Source organism: Epinephelus lanceolatus, chromosome 12 (assembly GCF_041903045.1).
Source record: "Epinephelus lanceolatus isolate andai-2023 chromosome 12, ASM4190304v1, whole genome shotgun sequence".
NCBI lineage: Eukaryota > Metazoa > Chordata > Actinopteri > Perciformes > Serranidae > Epinephelus > Epinephelus lanceolatus.
In genome coordinates this window covers 16,860,574-16,872,615 of record NC_135745.1, presented here as the reverse complement: position 1 = coordinate 16,872,615, position 12,042 = coordinate 16,860,574, and the positions used below count along the sequence as shown (strand labels likewise).

The 12,042-nt window shown below is 39.2% G+C and overlaps 1 protein-coding gene across 1 annotated transcript in view; it reads right to left on the bottom strand.

The window, feature by feature from the left end:
• The window catches only part of ak5 (adenylate kinase 5), a 107,105-nt gene that overhangs the window by 53,290 nt on the left and 41,773 nt on the right, over window positions 1–12,042 (bottom strand). Inside the window, exon 7 of the mRNA XM_033651181.2 lies at window positions 6,892–6,982. Coding sequence (XP_033507072.1) covers window positions 6,892–6,982 — 91 coding nt within the window. The remainder of the gene's footprint in view (window positions 1–6,891; window positions 6,983–12,042) is intronic.

Below are 12,042 nucleotides of genomic sequence, written 5' to 3'. Positions count from 1 at the left end.
ATGTCATCACTTCATTATTTTATACTATCAGACATTTGTGTGAAGTTTTGTCATAATTAGCTAAAGAATTCTTGAGTTATGGCCAAAAACATGTCATGTGAGGTCACACTGACCTTTACTTTTGACCTTTGACCCCAGAATTGAAATCAGTTTATTCCCCTAAGTGGATGTTTGTGTCAAATTTAAAGAAATTCCCTAAAGGTTTTCTTGAGATACCGCGTTCACGGGAATGAGACATGAGGTCACATTGACCTTGACCTTTGACCACTGAAATCTAATCCGTACATTGTTGAATCCAAGTGAACATTTGTGCCAAGTTTAAAGAAATTCCCTGAAGCTGTTCTTGAGATATCGCATTCACAAGGATGGGATAGATGGACACACAACCCCAAAATATAATGCCTCGGGCCACGGCTATTGCCGGCACAGAAGCATAAAAAAGCCTCGACAAAAGGGCACTTTGGACATCACATGGTTAAGGGACAGGTGCTCAAGCACCCTTAGCCTCCCTCTCTGCATATGCCTGCTCTGAGAAGATGCAAGGTTGAAGCTAAAGATTTCACATATGTGACCCAGATTGCTTATTTTCCTTATTTGTATATAAGAGTGTAAAATGGAGCTATTAAATTGCGCTCCACTCAGGGAGCTTTTCTTTATATTCCTGGGTGGAACACCTATTGTGAGGCTCCATTACAGGAAACATAGTTGACGAATGTTAAGATGTCTTGCCGCTCTTAAATGCATCTCAAAGTGCAGGTACATTACTGCTGCATGCAAATGGATTTTGTCTTTTAGATTCTGCAGGCTTTCTGCCTCTCAAGTACACAGTGTTATACAGTCTGTATTTCAGCGTTCTGTCATGAAGCAGACTGCTGTCGAGACTGTCAGGTGGCTGTCAAGTAGCACGAGACAATTTTGATGTCAAGAATTGCTGGAAACGCGAGCCTCTATCACATTATGTGTCTGGCCTTTATCACCTATTGTAGACATTCCACAGAAAAGCTGTCAAACTGTTTTTTATGGATGATTTGTGGGTCAAATATTGTGTGATGATGATCTCCCATCCAAACTGTCACCGACTGTCCACTGACAGCTCTCTTTGCTGCTCACTGCTCTCCTCTCATCAGAACAACACTGCATCTAAACAGATTTCTTCCTCCTGAACTATTTCGAGGTGCCATATGTGGTCCTGACAAGAAACCTCTTGAGTAAATCTGTTGTGGCACATCCACTCTGTACTGTTTTCTTCATCACAAAATTACCCTTTCAGAATAAACCACATTGCTCTTAAAAGAATGGAAAAAAAGGTTATTCGTGTGGTTTGTCACAAATAGCCAATGTTCAAAATGTATTCCTCCCAGTTACTACGCAGTTTCCTGCTGTGCAGCAACTGTGCCCACAAAACAAGCCAAGTCAAGTTTATTTATAAAGACCAGAAGCACAAGTTGTTCCTAACGGGCTTTATAATCTGTACAGTTTAAGAGAACCTCTGCTCTGTAATGAGCAACCAACACCAGAGAGACCCTTTAAAAAATCAGGCAAAAACAGAAGCAACAAAAGAATGATCCTTCCACTGGCATGAACAACTTTTAATCAGTATGCTGTGAATGTATGCTGTGCTTTCATTTTGACAGACTTGCACTGAAGCTCACAGTAGTCTGCATGTTGCTGTGCCTGCTTTCTCAAAATTAAAAAAGGGCTGGCAAAAAAAACAAAAACAAGGGTGGATAAACTGGTGCATGTTATAAAATGTGCATGATATATAAATTCAATAATATCATCATTTCATATTCAACTCTTTGTTGTTCTGAATTACTCAACCAAGTGTTTCTGTCCTATTTCAGTCACTGCTGGTGTAAGTGTGTTAACTCCTTAGCCAGATTGTATTTTGCAGTAATGCAGTAAGCGTCATAAGATTGTAGCAGCTACAGTTGAATTACCACACAGGTACCCTGCAGATGTTTCACACAGCCGTGTTGAGTTTGTATGAACAGCATAATGCAGTTTGACGAAAATTAAAAAGAGCAAATAGGAGCAGATCAGAATAGAAAGACGCTTCCCAGTCACAGACAAAAGGGTTTATAAATAACAGCCTTTCTCTGATATAAGCCTGCTTCAAATAAGCTACCACTGCAGCTCAGGTAAGTGAAGGCAACTATTTGAGATTTTACAGTAAGCTACTAAGTATAACAACAGCCTTGGAACAGAGCTGTAGCACACAGTATGTTCAGTGTGGTTCACTTTATGTCTAGATAAGTTCTCGGCCAAGAAATAGTCCAGTACATAACCTCCTGTGAAATGTTGCATTGTTGTTTTGTGTAAATTCGTGAACTTTAGAGGTGCTGGCAGGCTGATTTTGCTACCTTTGAACAGAGCTGGCTCCCCCTGTCTCCAGTCTTTATGCTAAGCTATCCGGCTGTTGGCTGAAGCCTTTGGTTTAACAGATAGATTTAAGAGTGGTATCAGTCTTCTCATCTAACTTTCTACAAGAAAACAAATATGTGTATTTCCTAAAAAACAATATAGAAGTATTCCTGCAAAGTAAAGGGATCTGTATCAAACTGTTAATTTATAATGATTCGATTTTTTAAAACTCTCCTGTATAAGTCTAAGAACTCATAGGCTATTGTTTGAGGATGATAAAGCCTCTGGGGCTGAGGGCTAATATTTCAAGATATTTGTCTGATGAAGGTCTGAAGGACCGACATGTTGCCTTGATGAAATAAAAATGACAATAATAAGCTCTCCTCTGTGTCTTCAAGATCACATCTCCTCCAAATTGTTTTTTTAAACATCACTTTTGGTACCAGCCCAGAATTTCATAATTCAAAATTTCATAAAAGCTAAATCGTCATCAGACAATAGCAGATGGGCGTTTCACCCAGCACGTTTCACCTCGCATGCCTGGTCTCACTCTGAAGTTGTCAAAATCTAGCACTTGGGCAGTGACTTGCTGCATCAGAAACCAACAAAAAAAGGCATCCTTTAACATGGGCATGATGCGTTATAGTTAAACAGCGCCAACAAGGACAAAAGTTAAGGTGGCAAAAGTCCGAGTGGGTGGGCGGGAAGGGTGGTGGACAAGTCCAACAAACATCGACTTTAATCAGATAGAGCAGTGTTCACGTCTCGTAAGATTCTAAACCCAAACCCTGTTCTTTTTTCCAGAACCTAACCACATGCTTTTGTTGCCTAAACCCAACCATGTGTGTTTGGTGTTGACAAAAAAAAGTGGATTTGTGGTGTTGTACAGACGTAGTGCATTTATTCTGAAAGAGACTCTATGTAAACGGTAAATTTCCTGTGAAAACTGAAGTCTATTTTGAAAGAAGACAATGCATGTAACAGGCAGAACTTGACACAGCGTCCCAGATCGTCAACAACCAACACACCCAAGGTACCTTGCACGTTGTATGTAGGTGTGGAAAGTCCATGACCAAAATGTCAATATGTGATGAGGTCAGAGTGAGAATGTGTTGCCTCTCCACACAGACTGTTTACCTTGCATTCAAACGTGTCACCATCATGTGCCAGTACACCATTGTGCAAAATATGCAAGAACTGGAAAACAACACAACTACAAAGTAAATACATTAACAGCCTCTTTTCCAACAGACTCCCTGGAAATAAAGAATCATTTAAAATGTGCGTGGAAACTGTGTGAGGCAGTGAGCAGCCTAAAAGATGTGGGAACTGTTACAGGTTACACCTACACTTTATTATGATGAAAAATAATGACAGCTTTGCAGCCAAAACCAGGCAGATTTTGCCAGCTCTGCTCTGTTCCAACAGCAACATTTTTCCCTTTAACTCAAACCTTTATGATTTCTATCACTGTATGAGATTACTGCAGAAACACTCGCAGAACTCCGACTGATCATATCTTTCAAACCAACATAAGTCGGCTTCAGTCAGGAATGTGGATCTGTCTGGCTCATTTTATAAAACGGTACATTATCAGGTTTTACATAACACATGTAGTCTCTATCTGATCGATCGAAGACCGGCTCTAACCTTGTTGATTCTGTATTTCTCACAAAGCGTGGCCAACCCTGCTTCACCGGTTGCTATGCCAACTCTCGTGGTAACCAGGGAGCTGGTGGGTGATTTTTTTTTTTCCCTCTCTCTTGTTGTGCATGTGTGTGGATTATTCTGGAGAAGCATTTCTACACTGTACACATGTAGCTCTTGAAAAGCAATAAATCCCCTGAAGATTTTCTTTGCTGTGTATTTTATCTATTGCATCATATTTCATCATCATTTGGCCCGTAGCTACTCTAAAGAATGCTTTTTACTACATCTTACATACAAATAAGTATACTTGGAACACAGCCTAACATAATGTTTTCTTTATTTGTTATGACTTGGCCTGAACAAACCCCTCCCGCTGGGAACATTAATTTCCATCAAATGCTGTCGCCTCTCGTCGTAGCTGTGTAACATTTTCCTCACACAGTGATGGAAGAAGTGCTCAGATCTTTTACTTGAGTGCAGAAATACTCTGTTACAAGGAAAAATCCTGCTTTCACAAATTTCCTTTGTAACAGTGCAAAAGTATTAGCATCAGAATATATTTGTGCTTACATAAAGTTAAAGTATTCATTATGCAGATGATGCATATGTGTCTAGATCAATTAGATGGTGAGCCTGGTTAAGGTAGTTACTATATATATGTATATAAGTCAAGTCTGGGAGCAGCCAAATACTTCGTTATGTTGTTTGTTGATTATATTATGTATTATTAATCTAAATCAACAAAGACACTAGTAACTAAAGTTACAAGATAAATGTAGTGGAGTAAAAAGTAGAATATTTGCCTTTGAATTGTAGTGGAATAGGAGTATAACAGATAATGGAAATACTCAAGTACAGGTTCTTCAGAATTGTACTTGAGCATGTGAGTAAATGTACTTCCACCACTGTACTTACAGGACTGAGCAACTGTGTCTATAAATAGCATTCATATACGACAGCACTTATATTGGATAATATTCAAGGGACAATACTTACTAACATAACCAGTACACATACATGCAGATTGGTCACTGTCAAGGTTTTCCTTTTTAATTCCCAAAAATATCAGTGCCCAGCGACTAAACCATGATAAAAATTTTCATTTTTCAACCCGCCTCACATTCAGCTACAGGCAATGTGAGTTCCTTCAGTCAGTCTGTAGGATTATGATCATTTGAAATAATTCAAAATATATTGTATGACCACAATTTACTGAACAGATTATGAGACAAAAATCATTTAATCTGACTGCCCATCACTGTAGAGCACTTCTATCATACATACACAGTATTTTCTGCAAGTCAGCTCTGTAATTCTGTTGCGCTTCTTTAAGTTTTATTTTGTTTTTAGCGCTGCATATCTATTGCCATCTGAGATTATAATAAAGTCATGACTAAAACTCTGTTCAACTGCCACATCATGCCTTTGTTGCTGTTTTTTTTTAATATCCCACAATCTTAAGTTTCACACCATAAATGGTAAATGGCTTCCAGTGGTGGAAAGTAACTAAGTACATATAATCAAATTACTGTTTTTAGGTAATTTACTTGAGTATTTCCATTTTCTGCTTTTATTTTACTCCACTACATGTTGGAAGCCAGTATTATACTTTTTACTTCACTGCATTTATCTGATACTTTTAATACTTTGCAGATTGGGATTATTGATACAAAACATAATCAGTAAAAACATTATGATATTTTATAATAAGAATTCACAAGCTTCCTGTCAGTACATATAGCATTAAAAAATGAGCCCTGCCTTCACCAGTTGCAACATTGAAGAGATGAGCACATTGATGCATCAATGACTACAATCCAAAAATATAATATATATCATTCTGAAATGACCCAATCAGCATAATAAGTTTTACTCTTGGTATTGTAAGTATATTTGATGCTGGTGCTTGTGCTTTTACTGCAGTAAACATTCGAATGCAGGACCTTCACTTATATTAAAGCAGGCATGTCTTAAGTCTAGCCCAGGGGCCAATCGATGCCCGCAGACCAATTTTAAGCGGCTCAAAGCTTGTTGTTCAATATATACTGTATGTGGCCCACCACAAATGATGTTCAAGCAAGCAAGATTGCTTTGCTTTATTTTTCTGTTCACCCCACGATGTCAGGGAGAAGGTATTTGCCACAGCAATGAAGGCAGTTGGGAGAAATCTTCCTTGAGGGCTTTCTCCCAGAAGTTAAGGGGAGGACAAAAGTCATGGTTTGGGTTAAAAGGAATAGATTTTTCTTGGAGAAAGTCTGCAAGAAAAATGTCCAAATGTAAGGTCAACAGCAAAGGCCGACACTTTCAGGAGCAGTGGAAAGTTGAATACTTTTTCACTGAAAGATGAAACAGTTGCATTTGTCTCCTTTGTGTGTGATTCTTTTTTATTAATAATCCATATGATGTGAGAAGCAGCTGGCCCTCGGGTATTTTTACATTATCTAATCTGGCCTCCATTCAGAAAAGTTTGGACACCCCTGTAACAGAGTTTTTCTATACTGCTTTAAAGAGCTGAGTGCTTCTTCCCCCACTGATGGTTTCAGCTCTTTTACACAACCATCTAAGTTATGTTAAGTGCTGGCAACGATAGATTTAAATAATTTCACCAACGTGCAATGCAAAAATACACAAATGTCACCCACATTTTGTTCTCAATAAGCCAAACTTGTGTAGTGCACCACAATATAATTCTTAATTAGAAAAGAGTAATTAAAAGTGATCTAATTAATGTTATTTAATATAATTTACTTAAGTCTGTTGAATAATAGCCTAGATCATCTTTTTGAGGCTAATATCTAGTTTAGCAATTTTTAAATGTGTCTAACCATAAAAAATAATCTCTTGTTGTCTCACAGTTTTATAAGTTTTATATCTCACCGGCTGCTGGCTCTTTGGAGGGAAACAGCTTGTTGTCCAGGGTCATGCTGATGTCACAGAAGACCTCCTCCTCGTCTCGGTCAGCATCCAACTGAAAGGAGAGGGAAAAAAAAGAAAATCATCTTAGATGCTCTGTTCATTTACTCAAATTTTATTAATTAGCTTCCTGACCTTTTATTTATTTATTTATTTTTGCTTGAGAGCTTAACAGAAACGACAGATGCAAGGCGTACACTGAAGTCACGACCTGACCGACATCACAAACACAATGGACACGCTCAGTTCATTAAGCCGCCGTGACATCCAGAATGAAACTCATCAAAAGATCAAACATAAGAAACTTGACGCGACCCTGGGAGCTTCACACTCGGGGTCATTTTGTATTCAACACACACCGGAAGGATGCTTTAATAACGCTAGATTAATTAGCCTCCCCTCTGTGTCAGTCGGTGCCTTTCAGATTATTCGGAGGCGGGCTGTCTTCCATTGCACGTACAGTACTCCCAAATTGACCGTGAAGAATTGGGTTTGTGAGCGAGCTAGAAGCTGATCGAAGCAGACTTCTCTTCTTCCCTAATCTGCTCTTTGGCCGTCCCTCTGCTCTCATCAGGGACGATGACAAGGAGCTGACAGGCGACCTTGTGCGTACAAAAAAAAACTGGTATAAATAAACAGGCCTAACGTAATTGCTCTGTTTGCCACTGCCTGCAGGTGTGTGATTCTCAGGAGGGCTTCTTACTTGCCATGTTAACTAAACAAAGAAATGAATGAATGTCAGCTGTGGGTGGAGGTCAAATGACGAAATGTAAGATAAGGATACCCCACCACCAAGCTTCCTCCTGGGGTTTCCATGGTAACAAACCTAAAAAAAAAAAGGAGCCCTGGTGACTGCTGTGTGGGAGAGTCCCCTGAGCCCCTGAGTCCACCTGCATTCCTCTGGAGAGCGAGGCATTCAAAAACCCATTAGAGCTGTGGATGTGTCTGGCATCATGAGCAGAGAAAAATGACCCCTGTTACACTGCAGCGTCTTTTATAACCAAAATCTTTTTCCTACTTTAACAGAGAGGCTCCGGATAATCCATTTATATTTACAAGAAGCTGTCTGAGACTCTTCAGAGAAAGTGTCACTTTTCAAGGACAGATTAGAAGCTTTGACTTTTTGGAGAAAAGGCTGATGATTTAATGTCATCACAGAGGCTCTTCAGACGGCAGGCGAGGGATGAGAACTTTCAGTGCAGCAGAACAGAGTGTTTATATTAGCAAGCAAAGTGCACCTGTGTCCATTTATTAGACTGATAATCAAAACTAATGCTTCATCCACACTGAGCCGGCTAAATCTGAAAATGTCGACTCCACCCTAGAGTTTTCGGGTCGTCCTTTTTGTTTTCTAAAACTGCCTCTTGCTATGTGGTATGGGTACATGAACACTACCAAAGACAGAAAAGCTCTTATTATTTTGTTCATAAAGCCTAATACCTAAGCATGTTGTCCAAACTCTAACTTTAACTTTTGAGTGCTCACAAAGAGACGAAGAGGTGATGAAAAGTTGTCCTGCGAGACAGCTTGCGACACCATCTGATCAGGAATACAAAACAAAAGCTCAGTTTTCCTAAATACTCCAAACAGGAGGCTGGTATTTTCAGATTCATCCACTCTGGAGACCATTTCTGATACACTTAGTATTTGATTGTGAAAAGCTGGCTTAGTGTAGACAGCAGTGGTGACCCCAGGAATGGAAAAGCTTTGGGTGGCACACTAAAACCAAAAGCCTTGACTGAATTTGAGAAATCAGTTGTTTAAGTTTACAGGCTAGTTAAAACTTTGCCAGCATGGAGAGCTAAGGAATCGCATACTGATACTTTGTTGTCTTACAATTGTTGTTACTGATTATCTGATGTGCATACACTAATTCCTGTAGAGTTAACATTTTGAGTTTCTCAACAATCCTATTTTAATGTGTTATATATCTGTACATGCAAGGCGATTAATTGTTTGTTGAATTGGTTGGTTGTCATTTTCCTTAAAAAGACAAATATACAGCTTTAATTTGATTGAGTACATTGACTGTATGGAACAACACAGGAGCAAGCCTTCTCAAGCTTAAAGGAGACTGGGTATCCACAGAACCATTTTCATTCACATATCTTGTGGTGAAAGTTCAAGAGATCCCTTTAAAAACAGCCATGCCAGTTGTTCCCTCGCCAGAAATTAGTCTAAGTTTGGAGTATTATTTAGCCCACAAGCTATGTCAACAAGGTTAGCACTACTGGATGTCTTCAGTTGTCTTGTTTCACAACATACAACTATCTTTACACTAGTTTGAAAAATGTCATATCTGCCTTCAGTTATTTTTGCCTTGGACAGAAGGAAGCAGTTTTATCAGGGAGTCCATGGCCCCTCCTGGCCTCCCCTTGGGGGTGTCACTGATGGTCGGAGGGCCAAATCTGAGAGATAAGGATGTGTTTAAAAATCTAGCCAACACATCCCTGAAATGTGTCTTTTAAGTTTTTTGTTTGTTTATTTGTTTTTTAATGTATGACACATACGTGCATTTAGAAAAATTATTACTGACAGCAATGGGCAAACATGTCTTCGGCTGTTAATAGTCAATACTATAATCAGTGGGTGCAACCCCACAGAGGACAGTGGGACATGCTTTTAACAAAAAATGTCTCATGCAAAGAATTACTTTACCGTCATGTACTGAGTATGTACAGTACAGAGCACAAAAATCTTGTTATGAAGTCTGAGGCAAGGTAAAAGCCCTCATCCTCCACCTCAAAGGTCTCAGAGCTGAAGTAGATTAAAGGAAGCAAATGAAGCTGTGAGACAGCTTAAAGCAGCCGCTCCTTTTAAACTTTGCAACATGTTTTTTTTAGGAAGAGGTTTGGTGTATTCAGTCTTTTCTGTTTGATCATCTGAATTAGTTCATGCAAGGTTCCTCAAGAGTTTGAACTAAAAAAACTACCTTCCCTAGTACATCACGACAATACAAGTTTTGTCGATGTTACATAAAGCTCAATGTTGTTGCTCTGTGAAGAGGACCAAAGAAGAGGACAAACACTAAAACGATAGATAGACATAAAAGAACCTATTTCAAGTTATTCAGTCTTATTTTCAAAATGAGATACCATCATGCCTTTTATAAACAAGATGGTTGTTCATATTGATTTCTTATGCCGGTATCTCATTTATATTCCAGGGATAATGAACGAATACCTTGTAACCTTCCCCGGAGAGATAAGACTCCCAGAAAGATGGAGTGAGGTGTCTTTTGTTTGTTTATATCTGCGTGGTATCTAGCAGCATGTGGGAAGAAAGCTGGAGCTCAACTCACTCAATATGTCATTAGATTGGTCCCTTTACCTAGACTGACAGGACAAATGATTATCACTCCATTTCTGCAATTTCATTGTGGAGAAAAAAAAGTAGACCCTCATTTGTACATCATCGTCACTTTTTCACACAAAAATCTAAATGTCACAAAGCCCCAACTTTGTCGATGGCTCAAAATAAAAACGCTGCCAAAACTTTCTCACAATGACAGAAACAGGACGAGATAATTCAGTGAAAAGTTGAGTCTTGTAGACGTATATCGACTATTCAGTCATTCCAATTCAGGCGGCAGCGATGTGGGGTAATGAGTCACTGCGATTGTTCCTTTATAAACTTATGACTTCCTTTATTGGACCTGACATTTAAATTGAAAAGATTGCTTTCACACAAAAGCCTTTTGCTGAGCGAAAGCAATTAAGCCTCTGAGGTTATTGCATTCATTAGACACTATTGAGTCCTAATTACTGAAGAGCAGAAGGAACTCATCTTATCAGAAGTTAATGTAATCTTTATAATCTGTGCTCAGATATACTGTACTGTTACAGGACAGTTAGCTGCTGTTACAGTAAGACATCAAAACAATATGATTAGAAGTGAAAGAAAGTTTCTGTACTGACTGACATGCATGTCTTTCTGAGAGAAAAGCTAAAAATGTATGTAGCTCTGAACATCACTTACTATCACCAATTTTCAACCAGCTTTGTATCAAAACAACGTGGACAGTATGTGTAAAAGAACTGTGGTAAACTTCCCCCCATCTAACCAGTCCCTAGATATCTGACCTTGCCCCCAGGCGAAACTCCACTGGACAACATAATTTACATCGTCTAGTGGAGTTTCACTGGCTCCCCGGCTGTTGCTCGAACTGCAGGCTGTACTTCTGCATTTTGGTATTGCCTGCCACCCATGCTGCCACCGTGGAAACAAAGAGTATACTGTAGAAGCAGATCAAGTGACAGACCTGCCCCCCTTCTCTCTCAAACTCGGACCGAAATCTGGTTAAACAGTAAAACTAGGCAGCGCAGTTCCAATGTTAATCAAGATTTTGTTACTGTATTTCCTATTTCTCTTGAATGTTTCTAGAAACATATTTTAGTGCCCTGTTTAGCTTTAATAGTGACAGTTTGTGAGCAGGAAGTGGGCAACATACTGTTTCCTGTTCAGTGAAAATGGAGGCTGAAAAAACAGTCAAATGGTAAAACTAGGCAGCACTGATTAAACCAAGATTCTGATACTGTGTTGCCTGTTTCTTGTCTCAAATGTTTTCAGAAACATGTTTTTTCTAACTGTTTAACTGCAAGAGATTGAGATTGTTTCTTGCCTGCCTGGAGCCATTGTTTCAGACAGACATGTTTGTATTATGTCACCCACGACTCCACGAGTGAGTATTTATTGGTCTGGTGCTGTGCTGTGCATTCTGGTAGTTATAGGTTTTCTCCCTCATGAGCAAAAACATCCTTTTTCTCTGTTTTCTCTGGTTCTGTATCACCAGTTTCAAAAGTATTTGCATCTTTCTATTGCATAAACATTCTAGTTTTATTAAAAACAAAACACCTTTCCAGCCATGAAATACTCCTTTAATTGTGTCAACTTGGTGCAAACACCTGAGACAAAGAGTCTGTTGCAGTGTTGCTTTCTAACAATTTAAGGTCCAGTGTGTAGAATTTAGGGGCATCAACAAATCAAACACTGGCTCTGGAGCCTTTCGCACTTTTGTGTTGGCCACTGTAGTTCTCCTACACACTTGGCACACAGGAGACGTTTCAGTTCTGCAATCTCACCACTAGATGCCACTTAATCCTACACACTGGGCCT